This window comes from Phoenix dactylifera, unplaced genomic scaffold (assembly GCF_009389715.1).
Source record: "Phoenix dactylifera cultivar Barhee BC4 unplaced genomic scaffold, palm_55x_up_171113_PBpolish2nd_filt_p 000975F, whole genome shotgun sequence".
In the NCBI taxonomy this organism is placed as follows: Eukaryota; Viridiplantae; Streptophyta; class Magnoliopsida; order Arecales; family Arecaceae; genus Phoenix; species Phoenix dactylifera.
Genome location: NW_024068331.1, coordinates 85,131 through 101,675, shown reverse-complemented (window position 1 = coordinate 101,675; position 16,545 = coordinate 85,131). Strand labels below are relative to the sequence as shown.

Below are 16,545 nucleotides of genomic sequence, written 5' to 3'. Positions count from 1 at the left end.
CAGATAGGCCAACTAAGCTCGAGCTCAAATAAGATCCAAAATTGAGCCAAATTTAGGCCCGAAAAAGTCTCAAACTTTTCATCATCCTTTTTTGAATCTTTAGACTGAGAACAGTTGAATATTAATATTTTTAGATCTCTATAGAAACTTCTGAAGACATAATAGTTGGACGTGATTCAAGGCATCTTAAACTATTTAGAAATCTAAAGTATGAATATGAAAGCCATTTGTAATTCAATGGACTATAGTCTACTCCACAAGTTCAGACCGGTCCAATCATATTCAAATCAAGCCTAGGCTTAAGCTCGGGCCAGGCTTGGATTTGAATTTTTTAAAAATTATTAAGCCCAAGTTTGATCCCAAGTTCCAAAAATATTTTGGGCTAGATAGGCAAGATTCGGATAGGAATATGGCCCAGTTCAGTCGGATAGGATCCGGTTGCGGAGTTTTTAACGGGCGTTTGACGTTCCGTTCACGTGACGTCCGAGTGGTACAGGAGGAAGGGAGTCGGGGCCGCTTGGCTCTTTTTGGTTAAAAAAAATCAGGACCGTCGGATTTACATGCCACCACAGACTTTCCCGTCGAACATTTTTGGTTTCCATTTAAGGTTAGTTGTTTCGACGTGTAAGCATAATCCCTTCCTATTCATAGTTGTACTATAAATTTAAATTAATAAACTATAAAATTCTTTAAATATTTTAATAAATAAAAGCAATCTCTTAATATAATTAGTTTTATCTAATATAAATTTCTTTTATCTTATAGTCATTGTGTTAAAACAGTTTTTTTAAATGTATTAAAAGCTTTTGTTTCCTTCTAAACAAAAAAAAGAACTTTTATTTTGTTGATGAATTAAAAAACACAATGCCAGATCAGGAATGAAGGCTACATAGGTAGGCCAACAAAATCCTCTCTCCTCTGCTATCCTTTTTTTCTTTCTTTAAAAAACTTGTTCTTTCTAAAGTATGGTTTCTTTGCTCACTTGATTAGAAATGGGGTGTGTTAAGCATCTGATAATGGAAGATAGACAATCAAAAGTTGTAATTAAATATAATAAGAAAATATAAAGGAACATTACAATATTATATGAAAAAGATTTAAAATTTATAAAGATAACATCAGCATTTTAATAGTAAATCTATAAAATTGGATGGAGCATACAACAACATACATATTATAAGATTTACATTAACTAGCTAAAATTAGAATATTTCAATTTTTCATGAACAATGTTATAAAACATATACGATCATTTGGTTCTTCTTCGCCAAATATGTTAAATATATAATTATTTTTTAGCAAAAAATACATAATTATTAAAAAAAATCTCCACTACAAACCAAATTAAAGATAAATGGAGCAAACCGATGTTGATTGATGTCTAATCCGAAGTAACTTACCTATGAGAAGATATAAGCGGGTGATCCAAGAAAATATTTTTTGATGTGAACCAAGAGGACACTGATATTAGAATAGTTCGAAGGCATTAATAACAATACTACAGGAGACATTGCCGACGTATTTTAAAGCATGGCGTGTGAACTTTCTGATACTTTTTAAAGCGATGCAAAAACGTTGGTAATACAGATGTGGAAAAAATTCTACAACGCTTTCGGTTATCATCGTTAGTTATAACGAACAATGCTTATAAGCATTGCTAATTGCCGATGCTTTTAAAAAGAATCGGCAATAAAGCGTCTTATATTAACGACGCTTATTTATATCACTAATAAATAAAATAAATTAGCGTCGCTAATATTCAACCATGATGCTTAGTTTTGTTGTTTGTTTATATTTTAACAATGTTTTAAAGTGTCATTATCTTTAATATATGGCGACGCTATATAGCATGGTAAGTATAAATTATATTTTTTAAAAAAATATTTAAAAAATAAAAAAAAATTGTATACAAATATATACATCAAATACATACATAACAAAAGTCATATAATAATACATGTATCATAAAAAAAAAATATTATTGTAAAATATGATTACATTTATATTGTCAAACCTGATTCTTAGTCCATTACAACTCAATTTACTTTAGAAAACATAAAAAATATATACATAAAACTTCTAAAAAAAATAGTCTAAGGGCTATCGGGGTCTATGGCAGTATTATCATCATCTCTATAACTTTCGGAAGCATTAGAAACCAATAAGGCAAAGATAGAAACTTTAGAAGTTGAAAATACAAAAATCACAAAGTATTATAAATTATTAAGTTCATATAGAAATATACATGTGTTGGCGGAGGCCTGAGGGGCCGAGTCAACGTTGGCGGAGGCCTGGAGGGTCGAGTCAGTCCTGCCGCCTGCCAACGTGGATGCGCTGGAGGAGTAGGGTGGGTTATACCACTAGAGGGTCCCTGAACCCACTGGCGAGGCCCTGTCGGAGTCCGGAGTTGGGCGAGGCTTGGTCGGAGTCGACTCGTGGCGCTATGTGCCCCTGCGCTAGTTTAAGGAAATAAAGTTACGCCTTCACTAACACCTGCGGGTTTTGGTGTAATGGTAGCGCTTGATCCTGACAATTGGTATCAGAGCCATAGGTCTCGAGTTCGAAACCCAGGCATCACGTTGGGGGGGGGATTGTTGGCGGAGGCCTGAGGGGCCGAGTCAACGTTGGCGGAGGCCTGGAGGGTCGAGTCAGTCCTGCCGCCTGCCAACGTGGATGCGCTGGAGGAGTAGGGTGGGTTATACCACTAGGGGGTCCCTGAACCCACTGGCGAGGCCCTGTCGGAGTCCGGAGTTGGGCGAGGCTTGGTCGGAGTCGACTCGTGGCGCTATGTGCCCCTGCGCTAGTTTAAGGAAATAAAGTTGCGCCTTCACTAACACCTGCGGATTTTGGTGTAATGGTAGCGCTTGATCCTGACAACATGATAATTATATAAAATATTTAAATAGATGTAGTTATTTATCTGAGGGACAATCTATGCAACAAGGATGCAATCTAATCAAGCTGAGCTTTCAAAAATTGTATCTTTGTTTGTTGGCTCTGCCTCATGTCCTCTACAATCGTCTCCAGCATTCGAACCTCTACAGTGCTACTACTATGTTTAGCATTCTGGGTATATTTGCTCGCTACAGACAACTAAGTGGGGATAACTCCAGCGACATAACTCCTCACTCGACTATAACGCTCTAGTCCCATCCATTCAATGAACACCCATGCTTTGATAAATTTACAAAAAAAGTATATGTTATATAATACATCATCCATGATACATCATATATGATAGAAGATACACGGTTCATGATACACATTATATGATACATGATACATGATACATAGTTCCATATGAAGATTAAAGTTTCAATTTGAAGTAAAAAAATCAAAGAGTTTTAATAAAACTCATAAGTATAATGATACATTGTACACGATACATAGTTTCATTAAGAAGTATAAGTGTTTCAATATAAAAGAAATAGTAACTTCTAAGAAGAGTTTCAATATAAGTATTTCATTGAGTAGTTTAAAATATGACAAAGTTTCAAAGAAACATACAAATTCATCTCTATGCCTCGCATAAACTCTTCGAGCCTAATGTGTGAGAAATCAGCTAAAATGCTCGTGCAGCTCTGCCAATATCAGAATATGTCTACCAAAAAAAGTAAACGATGTAATATATTCGATGTATATATTTGCAATATATATTAGTAATAAATAACATATAAGATAATTGAGAGAGTATATAAAACCTGTCCTCTCTCGAAAAATCAGTAGTGAATAAGCTCTCTCCAGTGATGAGGGTATACATCGGAAAGACAATTACGAGCAACCTCCTCCTCTGTCATCCTTGTAGTCCATCTTCAACTTTTTCTTAAATTCTTTCCATTTACAATTGAGGGACTTTAGGACCCAATCATGGCTCTCTGGAGGGAGCACAAACTTACTCTACACCAAAGTAAAAAATATTAGAAATGTTAAATCAAATTATATAATCTTGATAGTAAGCAAATTAACATACAATATCAAATTCATGTTTTTATCTATACAGCTTGTAGCAGCTCAATCTTATACGAAGAAAGTTCACCATTCCACTTAGCATACTTGAGCAGACACAACTGACCTTTCGACGCAACCAATCTAAAAAAATATTATAAGGCATATACTGAGTATAAGTCTCATCATCCTATTGTTCCAACCCTTTCCTATATAATATAAGTCCCAATGTTTAATCTTAACGATGACAATCCTTTTTTATCTTTTGAGTCTTGCATAAAAAATACTTGTCGAGCTTAAGATGAAAAAACGAATGGACCATCCTTCAATATATAACACGCCTGCCCATATGTATCAATCTTGAAAAATTTACAAGTGTGAACATACACTAACACATTTTCTAGATTAAACATTTAAAAATTTACAAGTGTGAATATTAAACATTTAATATTACAAATTTTAAAAAAAAATCAGATAGGATAGTTTTTTATAAAGTAGAATAATACAAGTATAATACCAGTTTCAAATGCAACGCAACTGACTGTATATGCACTAACACATCTTCTACATTCCTTGAAACATGGCTTTGTCGTTCAAACTAAACCACATGCATTTATCTTAGATATTAAAATTTAGGCTTCATTAGGCATAATTTTCTGATGTGGGCCTGCCATCTTGGAGGAAAATAATATGATTAACACAATATGACAAGTCATCAATGAACCACACGAGATGGCCCACAAATCCAGGTTGGCAGGCCCTTACATCACAATTTCCCTGTGAAATATGCTTTGGCAACTTTTCAAGGCCAAGCACTGCACATTTCAGAACCATAGAGCTGATGAATTAGAAATTCGAAAGCCATCACCAGCACTGCAAGTTGTCTACGCAGCATTCTTCTAAATTTTAAGACCACAGAAAAATAAAGATCTTGCAGATCCAGAACTTTTCCCTAATTGCACAAGAACTAAGACAGATCATTTGTTGTAAGGTTTAAAATAAGCCTTTCCTGGCTGGGTATTCTGCAGGATTCACATTAGTATATACAAGGATGCTCGGCTAAATTATATCCTAAGGTTCAGTCACCCTTATGATCTGAACCGGAGGAAATTAAAGTCCCAAGTAATCTATAACAAAGAATGATGGTTGTCTAAAGAGTTTGTTAAGAATAACTGAAGCTGTGACTTACTGAATCAAAATACAAATAAACAATATAAAGGGATTGTAGAAAATCCCATCAATGCAAATTAAGCTTAATGTGTACCAAGAAGGGCCAGCATAAATCTCATATTATCATGGGGTAAGAGGAAACCCTAATTAATTGGAGAAAGGGAAATACCAGGAGGGAGGGGGCTGGCAAAGAGGCAGAGGAGGAGACGAAACCAGCAAAGGTACCAGAGTAAGACGAGGAGCTCGATCGGTGGTAGGAGTGAGAGGAAAGGGCTGACATAAGTCGGGCTAGGGATTTAGAGTAAGGAGATTTTATTGGCTTCCGATGATGCTTTTAAGCATCATAACATAATAGTGCTTAACAGAAAGTGTTGGTAAAATCGGTTCTATCTTGCCAACGCTCGAAAACATTGCCGGAAGTCAAAAATAAGATGACGCTTATTATTATTAGCTTCCAACGATGCTTTTAAGTGTCATAACTTAACGATGCTTAAAAAATGCGTCGGGATAAGCCTTTCTAGATTGCCGATGCTTTAAAGTATCGTCAGAAGTTAATAACAACATGATGCTAATAAGATGTGTCAGCAAAATTTAGCGCGGTTTATCCTTTAACGACTCTTCTTTCTAGTGTCGACAAATTTCCGTTGGGTTTCACACTTTTTCTTGTAATGTCATACATCTTGTAAGTTTGGAAAATCTATTACACATCTTAAATTACACTTTTTTTTCAAATCTAGCATGTATAAACCTAAATGTAATACCTTAAATTTAAGCTATAAACTAGTGTTTAGAGCATTATAAATTCAATGAAGATACATATTACTAATGTGTGTGTGTGTATATATATATATATCAAAAGTTGGCAATTCAAACTTGAGGAACCAGCGACATTCCAATCTTAATCAGAACAAACCCAACTAGTTGTCCTCCTCTCAAATTCTAGACCACGGACCACTACAAATGTAATCTTGGAGGGATTCAACTCCATTCTAAAGCTTTTCACCAGCGACATGTACAAATTCCTTAATAACGGCAGAGTTAAACCACTTCTTCTTGTTTCTCTTTGGAAAGCCAATGACATTCAAGAAAGCTAAGATCTTCCTCAAGGATAGACTCATTCCTGTTGTCTCAAATTATAGTATGCAACATTCCAAAACTGGCTACCTTGGAACCTATCTATTATACCTTTTTCTTTTGTTGGTGACCTTTTAAAAGGCTTAAACCGGTTAACCAGCAATATATTAATGGGTTTTGCTCTTAATAAAATTTGAGCAGGGATAAAAGCAAAATGATGTAGTTGCGCATATCCATTCATTATTCATATCTCAAGACTCTTTGGTGCAAGTGGCCGTAGAGTGATATTGCATTGAGATTGTCAATAAGTTATTAACAACCAAAATTCAAATGGATTGGTCGGATCGGGTCGGGTTTGAATTCAGTAAACTCAAATCTGATTTGAAAAATGGAATTGGTCCAATTTTAGAACCCAATCTAACCTCGTGGGTCCTCCAAAATAGATCGAGTTGGGTCTAACCAGGTCGGGTCTGGGTCTGGGTCCTCTAAAATAGGCCGGAAACCTTGACCTATTTGTAGCCTTAGGGGTGGGCGATACATAGCCCCAGTCCACCAGCGCCGATTAGCATCCTTGACCCGCTTACGCTGGTTTTCCAACCGATTCCCAAGCCGACTTGGCACTGGTGGATCGGATAGGATACCAGTTTCGTCTTCACCTGATCGCTCTCTTCTCGTCAAGCGATGACGAAAGCCTCCTGTTGTTTTGGTAAAGCTGAAGCCTTCCTTTTGAAGATGCCAGGAGAGGAGACGGTGGTCCTCAATCCTGATGCCAGGTGTCTCACGCTTTGGTCCTCGAGAGATGGAGATAGGCGAGCCAAGCGAGTCGGCCAGCATCTCTTTCCGAGAAGGAGGGAGTGGGTTGTTCAGGTCTCCCACTACCCACTAAGGAAGTAGCCGAGAGAATCCTACAGAAATGAATTTCCAAGCGAAGTTGGGGACCTTCCTCGACCTCTTGTGGAACCTGATAGGTGTTAAACCCAAAAATAATTCATTTGCGATGGAAAAGGCTCTAGGCAGAGGAACCCCAAAGAGGTAAGAGTTCTCTCTTGAATGATCCTTGAACCCAGTCTTCAAAATCTTTGATTCCCAACTTCTATACATTGTAGGATTGCAGTAGTGACAGGGGCCAACAAAGGAATTGGACTGGAGATATGCAGGCAGCTATCATCCAACGGAGTCCAGGTGCTGTTGACGGCACGAGATGAAGAGCGGGGGACTGCAGCTGTTGAGAAGCTTCGGGCTTCCGGAGCATCTGATGTGGTGTTCCATCAGCTGGATGTTACTGACTCAGTTAATGCTTCTTCCTTGGCGGATTTTGTCAGGAATCAGTTTGGCAGGCTTGATATATTGGTAAGATTGGAGATTATATCTCATGATCCGGGCCTTAAGCTATTGAATTTATTTGCTTATTGCTTGTCCATGCCGCCCTCCCTTTTTTCCCCTTTTTTTGGTACATGTCCATGGCCCTTTTAGTACATATTAGAAGGGCACAAAAACTTCCAAGTTTCAATTGCCTATACGAATCATATATTCTCTTATTTTTGCATGAGAACTAATTCTCTTCCTGCATATGTTTGTATTTTGTTAGTTCTAATGATGAATGTTCCTCAACTAGGGGCTATTCTTCTTGTCCCTCTACTGTGATACCTTCTTACAGGTTGAATGGAATTACCTTACATTTTTCCGTCAAAGAAAAGAAGAAGAGAAAGGAACAATATCTTCTGATCATGCTATAGCTAATCAAGCTTGTCTATCCATCACCAGAGCGTTTTATTCCACAATATCAACAGACAGTTGTATTAGACTTGGCTAAAAGCCATTAAGAAGACAACTAAGATGTAAAGGTACTTGGACAAATATCTATTTTGTTGAGCACTATTTTATAAAAGAAACTGTGTGTATGTGGTTAGATGAAGTCAAATAGACATTTATAATGCTTTGGTAGGAATATGTGACATATCAATTCTGTGTTACTATTAGTTTGCCTCTCAACCTTCTTTTCTATCTCCATTTTGCTGAGATGATCAAGATATTACAAGTAACTCATATCTGTCTTTCATGCTTGGTTCTTGTTATGCTGATGAATGAAGGGATCGGTAATCATAAAATAAAAGAAAATCATACATGTAAAAAAAGGAAATCTAGGCTTCCTTGTTTTCCCAAGTAGCATTGCCTCACCTCTTGCTTATTCTGCCACCCAAAACATGAAATATGCTGCTCCATTTCTTTTGCTATCTGCTAGTTAATTTTGTGAGGCCCACATAGTATCATCGGTACTAGAAGATCATTTGGCATGGCAACAAGGCATGGATATTGATGCGGGATTTGCACCCCGTCACCAGCAGAGCCCACACACCAGCCGAGCAGGGGAAGAGAGAGTGTCCCTCAGAAGGTATTGTCCGCTTTGGGTCCGATTTGGGGGTCGAGCGTACCCGGAGCCCTCCTCACGGCGCCTCACGGTTTTGCCCCACAAAAGGCGCCTCCTAAGGGAAGGGTGATTGAGCCCCCCATTATATGGCACAGACCTTCCCGCTGATTAGCCGATGTGGGACTAAATTCGGGGAACCCCCCGTAACACAGCCCCCCCAGCGGGGAGGTCCTGTGCCCGGGTCGGCTCCTTGCTGGATAGGCGGAGGGCCGAGGCCCTCCTTCTAGCGCCATCTGATGCGGGATTTGCACCCCGTCACCAGCAGAGCCCACACACCAGCCGAGCAGGGGAAGAGAGAGTGTCCCTCAGAAGGTATTGTCCGCTTTGGGTCCGATTTGGGGGTCGAGCGTACTCGGAGCCCTCCTCACGGCGCCTCACGGTTTTGCCCCACAAAAGGCGCCTCCTAAGGGAAGGGTGATTGAGCCCCCCATTATATGGCACAGACCTTCCCGCTGATTAGCCGATGTGGGACTAAATTCGGGGAACCCCCCGTAACAGATATATATAAGGATGGCAGGACATGGTAGGACAGAATTTATAAACAATGTATTAAATAGTTCAAATGATTGAGTTTCTTCTTGATCTCCTTTACCAAAGTTTTGTGCCTAAACAATGTATTTTTTGCTCTACTCCCTCAGGTAAACAATGCAGGGATTCTTGGAACAGAATCAGACTCTCAAAGAGTAAGTGCAGTCAATTTCTTTGGCATCACTTTTAAAACTCCTTAAAACTATGATTTGGCTAGTATAATAATAATACCTACTCTAGTATATTATGGTGTTTCCTGTATAAAATTGATGCCACGAGGTGTTGAACTTAGCTTGAAAATAAATGAAACGAAGAGGATGTTGACAGAGCCAATTGTAGCGAGGTAGAAACTCCATTACGGCGATGTCAAAGCCTAAATGGCAGGAGTGGTGAATCCACGCACCTATTAGCTTCCGATGACAATGGGTGACTGTTGAGGAGGCACAGTGGTCTCTCTCTTCTGAGGCCAAATCACCACCTAAGACGGCCACACCAAGGATAAAAATCTCACGAACAATCACTTACAAATCCTAGGAATCTACCAAAAGGAAGGAGAGAGAGAGAGAGAGAGTAGAGAGAAGAGGTGGCAATAATTCACCAATTCAATAACTCAATTACTCCAGAATGGGGGTATTTTTAATACAATAGAACCTTAGGAATCCTTTCCAAGTTGGGCTTTCTCCAAGTTTAGTATAACTTTAACTATTAAAATTTTATAATTATATCAAAAGTTCTCTAAAGAAAAGTTTACTAATATCAAAACTTCCTAAATTTTACTAACATAAAATTTTCCAAATAGATAATTGGCGCCCAATGTGGGGTAGCGCCTAATGTGGAACTAAAACCCGTGCAACCCCAGGTTAACCTTAGATGCTCCGGCGGCAATAATGGTTGTGGTTTTGATTCAATAATGTAAATATTGTCTTAATGATCTAATGGAGCAGCTTATATTATGTTTGTCACTGATAAATATTTCTTTTTATTTTTATTTGTTTTTGTCGGTGTTCATATCTGCATGTATTAATTGCGAATAAAGTATTAATTGCTTTGTTTTCACATAGAGCAGCGTGGTGGAGGTTCAAGCTTCTTTATGTCTCGAGAGACTTATAAGAAGGCAGAAGAATGTCTAAACACAAACTATTATGGAGCCAAGAAAGTCACAGAGGCTCTGCTACCTCTTCTTCAGTTATCACAATCTCCACGGATAGTGAATGTTTCTTCAGTTTATGGGAAGCTACAGGTATGAATACAACATGAGATTCTTTTCAAATAGCCATGATAAATGCATGTATAATGAAATATTCACCATTATAGTCTATAGCCTACTCTACCTTGATGGAAGGAATGAAACCAGAGTTCTAATCATATGATATGACATGGCATGGAACTGGATAAGTTTTTTGTTAGAGTTTCCTAATCAGAATTCTATCTATATCTATGAACTTCATAGCTTCATGGGATTTGAGGGTTTCTAAAGCACTTCTATTTGTCATATGGTATAGCCATTCATAGGAGAGAATGGAGGATTCGTGAGGCCAAGACATAATATATGGGATAACTGTTAAACTACTTTAAGCTTAGGATAATTGATGTAAGCTAGGCCTGAGAAATCAATTTGGATCCACTTGCACATGAACGTTATGCCATAAAGTAGCTGCAACTATTTTTTGTCAAGGTATCATCACCTATATGACGTTAAACTAATTATTTTCTAATAATCTAGGTTTAAGGAAAGACCAAACTAAGATATGAAAGAGATAATTTTTTAATTTTCTTGCAATTTTTGCAGTCATAAATATCTGGTACAAGGTTGACTGAACTGGTACTGGTGCCGATACCGGTCAACCACTGGTTCAGTATGGTATTGCTTTGGTATCGTACCGACACACGGTACGCTGTGGACCAGCACTCTTTTTTTTATTCTTTATTTTTTTTATTTTTTTAAATTTAATGAAGTGTAATCATTTTTTTTGGTTTTTTGAATAATTTTAACTCTAATTTGATATTTCTTGATGCCGTTTGATGTTTTTGTTAGGGTCAACATCCTAATTTAATGATTTACGATTTGGTATATCTTAAATGATGCTTTTGATCCTAAATAGACTATAATTATATCATGAAATTCAATTAAAGTAGATCAAGCAGTATATTTGTAAAAAAAATTAATGAAATACAAAATATACAATGATACAATGAATTAGATGTATTTAAGTGTAGCATACATACCCGTATCTAAAATTTGATGGAGTGTCGATGTCTCATAAATGTCAGGATCATTAACGTAATCAAAAGGTACATCAGTTCATCCCTCTATCTACATGGCATTGTAGTCCTATACGCCCAACCCCATAAGGTACGTGCCCTAGGTTATAATTGGTGTAGAATTTCTCACTAAAGCTTTGGCTCTGTGAAATATCATCTATCTAATAATACGACCGTGGAGAGACCATTGAAAGACACTAGTAGTAAATGCGACTCGTAAGATACTCTGGCAGTAAAATTGAGCAAACTCAAGCAGATATCAATTTGTTAATTATTTAAAAATAGTAAAATTTTGCTATGATGAAAAAATATATTATTTACTTCAGAAAAGACTTTTGAATTATCCATGTATAGTACTATTTTTTATATTTTTATTAATTATATATTTTTAATAACTTTTAAATTTAAAAATAATTTTATATATCAGAAATTTAAAAAATATTTTCCACTTCAGAAAATACTTTTGAATTATCTAATATGTAGTACTAATTTTCATACTTTTTATTGATTATATATCTTTAATAATTTTTTAAATTAAAAAAATATTTTTGATTATAAAAATTTTAGAGAATTAATTTGAGCTCAGATTCATGTAGCATCCTATCATGGGTGCTACGTATATTTTTCTCATCCTTTGGGATATGCATCAAAGGCCTTCTCAATTTTATTCAAACTCGGGCTTAGGCCACCATGCACATAATCGTGCCCAACTTTGAATAAATGGATACTAAATTTAGGTTGACCGTAGCTTGCATATCTCTAAACTAGCTTCTAATTTTACAATTATATTTTTCATTTTATTTTATTTTTTAAATTTTAATTTAATATTTTAATATAAAAATTATAGATTTAACAAAAATTAAGATTTTAGTGTCATTATGTAGATCATTTATAGATTTACAGCATGAAATTTTACTAAAATTAAAAACTTGAGCATGACCTCTATTCTTTTCATTTTTCTTGCCGATTTTTGGCCTAAAAATGGAAAAAAAGGAAGAAATAGAGAGGGGGAGAATGATTCACCTTGAAAGAGGCTTGGATCTTGCATTTTATTATTGAAATCGGGGTTTATTTTTGAATTTTGTGGAAAATTTGCGAGAAATTTGAAGTGAGGAGCCGTGAGATGCAACGGAAGCTTCTCATGGCCTCTCTCTTCAATTATAAGAGGGGAGGGGGGGGGGGGGACAACACCAAATCGGTGCAAACCGGACGGTTTGCTCCGGTTCTCCTCCGAATTATGGTTCGGAGCGGTTTGCATTGCTTCGATGCTTTTTTCACTTTGTGGGAGGGAACCATGCTGGTTCCCTCCTGGTTCGGTTTGGTATGCCTTGAACCAGGCGGTTCGGGGCGGTATGGCATACCAAGTTTTGATACATGAGTAGGCAAACACATTATTTCGAATAAGTGTTGGTTACAAGTGAGAGCTTCAGTTGTTTCTTGACAAATTAGTCAGTGATGTAGGAATCGATTGGGACTCTAGTTTATTGCCCTTTCTTTTAATTCAATGGACTTTGTAAATGTCAGAAGACTTAGGCTAAACAAAAATCGCCATCCTAATGGTGATAATATATTATTTCATAATTACTTCCAATTCCTTATAACCAAGGATTGCTGTGCCAAAATTTGGACCCAGACCGGTTTGCCTAGTGGCACAGGTCGGTACGCCCCCGTGCTGTTCCGTGCCAAGCTCATACTGACAAAATAGAGGACGTGTGAAAGAGAGAGAACCGGAGAGAGGATAAGAGAGAGAGAGAAGGGGGAGAGGGAGAGAGAGAAGGAGGGTGGCAGAGGGCTAGGGAGCCGCGCAGAGGGGCATAGGAGGGGTTCCGCCTCCGGTTATTTTCGAACCATTTATTTTCGAACGAAATAGAAAAACTGGAGGCGGAACCCCTCGTCTGCTCCTCCGCACTGCTCTCCAGCCCTCTGCCGGCCGACCGCCACCCTCCCTCTCCCTCTCCCTCCCTCGCCTGCTCTCTCTCTTGTTTTCCCTTTTTCCTTCTCCTTCTCCCCGTCCATCCTAGTTTCTCATTTTAGTTGCCAGAACTGTCCCGGTCCGCCACTGGTACTGCTCGGTATGCCTCGAACCAGGCGGTTCGGGACGGTTCCACCGACTATGCTTATAGCTATCACTTGGATGAGTGATCACTGGTAACATGCTTTTATTTTATGGCTCTATTTATTTTTCTTTAGAAAGTTTTCCTTCATCCCCTAAATCACTTGGGTCTTTGTGGTTTTTGACCTCAGTGATATAAATCAATGACTTAAGCGCTTAATTTGCTAAAAGATTGCACCTTAGCTTGACAGAAAATTAATTGGATATCGAAATGTGAATAAAAATTGTCAATTGTAATTTTTTAGTGCCTTCTGATATTTAGAATCATGCAGAAAAGAGATACCAATTGAATCTATTTCAGTTTTAGCAGTTTCAGAATTGCTGGTAACCTTGATCAGATGCTAATATTTAAAAATATTTAAAAAGTGGGAAGCTTTCAAGTACCTAGTGTATTCAAATATTTTCTTCATAACTTCTTTTTCATATATTTAAGGTTAAATAACTATTTAAGTGAATGCATGTCGTTGTACATTGTTATATTTATTTGCATATTAAAAATATCATTATGGCGAATAATGGTTTCTTTTATTCGATTTTTTTTCATTAGTTATTATGATAACAACCTTTTCTTTGAGGCCTTGGTCATCAAGTCATGGGTTATGTTTATCAACCCATCCCCTCTTTAATTCTAGAACTAAAAGGACAAATCTACAAAAAGTTGTCATGACCTATGTAATTAAGAAACTCCAATATGATAGTAATAAGTAAATAAAAATTTGAAAGGGGATCTGTAGCTGGTTCCAGTTTGTTTCTTCTCAAACTGGTCGAGACCACTGAAATGGTTAGTTTGGTCTAAAATCAACTGTAGCTGATCAACACCCAAAATGGGGGATCAGTTTCAAATCAGTGTCAGTCAAAACTGATCTATTTTGGCTGAAATAGATTGGTTTTGTCAAAGCTTAGAACCTTGAAATAGATTGGTTCTGTCTTTCTCTAGAATTCTTACTTTGCACAATATAAACTAGTGGATTTGTTTTCCAACATATAGAATACACTCTATGTAGGAAAAGAATTCGAACTAGATAACTTCAAAGGTTACATGATTGCTTCAAAAGTAAAACAATGACCATGTAAGCTTGAGCCAAGATAAGTTCAGCACGTCAGTAAAATGAAAAATATGAAGAAATCCAAAGTTCTTGACTTATCAACCTTTAATAAGTGAGTTTAAAGAAGTGAGAAAAAAGACACATCAACCTCTTTGACTTAGTAGTCCGAAAATCTATGAACTACTTAAGTTGAATTTAGAATATGTATGTCTCGTGTATCACTTCTCTGGGATCCAAAGTTTTGCTGATAGTATAGCATATCTGTCAATAGCTCACTTTAACACTCAAGCATTACTTTTAGAGTGATGCTGTTATAATTTCTATCTAGATAAATCGTGTCTTTGTTCATGATCATTGAATATTTTAATGCAATACAACATATATCAAATAAAATCTGATGACTTGATATTTGATGTCAAGCTTCTTATTTATTCAACTCCTGATCATATCCGATCTTCTGTTACTAATAGTAATTATTCTAAAAGAATTTGACTTTGTTTTTTTTTCTTTAATATTCATTTCAGGGTATTCCCAATAGAAGCATCCAAAGAGAAATAGGTGATGTAAATAGGCTCAGCGAAAAGAAATTAGATGAACTGGTCCATTCCTTTCTAAATGATTTCAAGGAAGGAAAGTTGAGCAAAAATGGCTGGCCAACTAGCTTTGCTGCATACACAGTCTCTAAAGTAGCTTTGAATGCTTATACAAGAATTCTTGCAAGGAGGTACCACACAATCTGTGTCAACTGTGTGAATCCTGGTTATGTCAAAACTGACATAAATGGAAATTCTGGGATCTTAACCGTTGAACAAGGTGCTAAAGGCCCCGTGATGTTGGCTTTGCTTCCTGATGGCAGCCCTTCTGGCCTTTTTTATGATCAAACTAGAGAGACATCCTTTTAGTTATGTAATTATCTTTATAGACTTGGATTGAGCTTTGGCCCAATTCTGTACCTCAAAAAACGGAATAATTATCTCCATGAGAGGACAGAAAACTGTGTAGTAAGAGTAGCATATATTTTGCTCCATCTATTTTTCCTTGTGTATGGTGTTGCCATTGTTATTTATGTGATTAGTTGAATTGAATTACAATCAAGTCTTTAACATTTTAGCATACTATTATGTTATTTCTGTACATAATATATATGATGCTTCATAAAATTTTTTTAGGGTAAATAAGGGCAATTTCTTTAGCCTCTATTTTGTATATATAACTCTATATTTTCATTACATGGAACATCATATATTTATCATTCAGAGCTTTATGCAAATGGATGCGAGAGGCCAACATACACACTATTTGAATATGTGAAGTGATTGGAGGTCAAGATGACACTTTGATTTGAAACAATATGGCATGAGGGACTAGAAAAGAATAACAACTTTCACAATTTAATGATATGAATAATGGTGTTTAAAGCTATTTGAGAGAGAGCGCCGAAGGTCAGAGCTTGATGGTAGTCAAGCTTGACATGGAGAGAGCCTATGATAGGATGAGGTGGGAGTTTGTGATTCATTCTCTTGTGAGCTTTGGATTTCACCCTCTTTGGGTTAGGTGGATTCAGCAGTGCATCCAGCCTCCATCCTTTGCCATTTTAGTGAATGGTTCTCCTTCGCAGTTCTTTGAGTCTTCAGTCGGGCTAAGGCAGGGTTGCCCCTATCGCCGCTATTGTTTATCATTTGTGCCGATTTTTTGTCCAGAGCACTCTGCGGGGCGCAGCGCTGCAGGAGGTAGAGGCATATAGACCAGTGCCGGAGTCGCCTCAGATTTCGCACCTGCTTTTTACTAATGACTGCTTACTGGCTGGCACGGGCGTCCAGATGGTCGGCTCAGGGTATTGGAGGATTTTGAAGGAGTATTGTGCGGCCTCTGGTCAGTAGGTTAATCTGTCAAAGTCAACTATCTGCTTCAGCCCGAAAGCTCACCTAGGGGTGAAGATGGCGATCACGGGCATCCTAGGATTGGGGAGCAGGAGGATA

The 16,545-nt window shown here is 37.3% G+C and overlaps 1 protein-coding gene across 1 annotated transcript; it reads left to right on the top strand.

The window, feature by feature from the left end:
- Positions 1-6,789: 6,789 nt before the first annotated feature.
- On the top strand, positions 6,790-15,654 carry LOC103699077 ((+)-neomenthol dehydrogenase-like). Its single transcript, XM_039121113.1, has 5 exons — positions 6,790-7,221; positions 7,296-7,539; positions 9,256-9,300; positions 10,212-10,385; positions 15,091-15,654. The coding sequence occupies exons 1-5, from the start codon at positions 7,103-7,105 to the stop codon at positions 15,466-15,468; spliced, it is 960 nt and encodes a 319-aa protein (XP_038977041.1). The 5' UTR covers positions 6,790-7,102; the 3' UTR covers positions 15,469-15,654.
- The last annotated feature ends 891 nt before the right edge of the window (positions 15,655-16,545 follow it).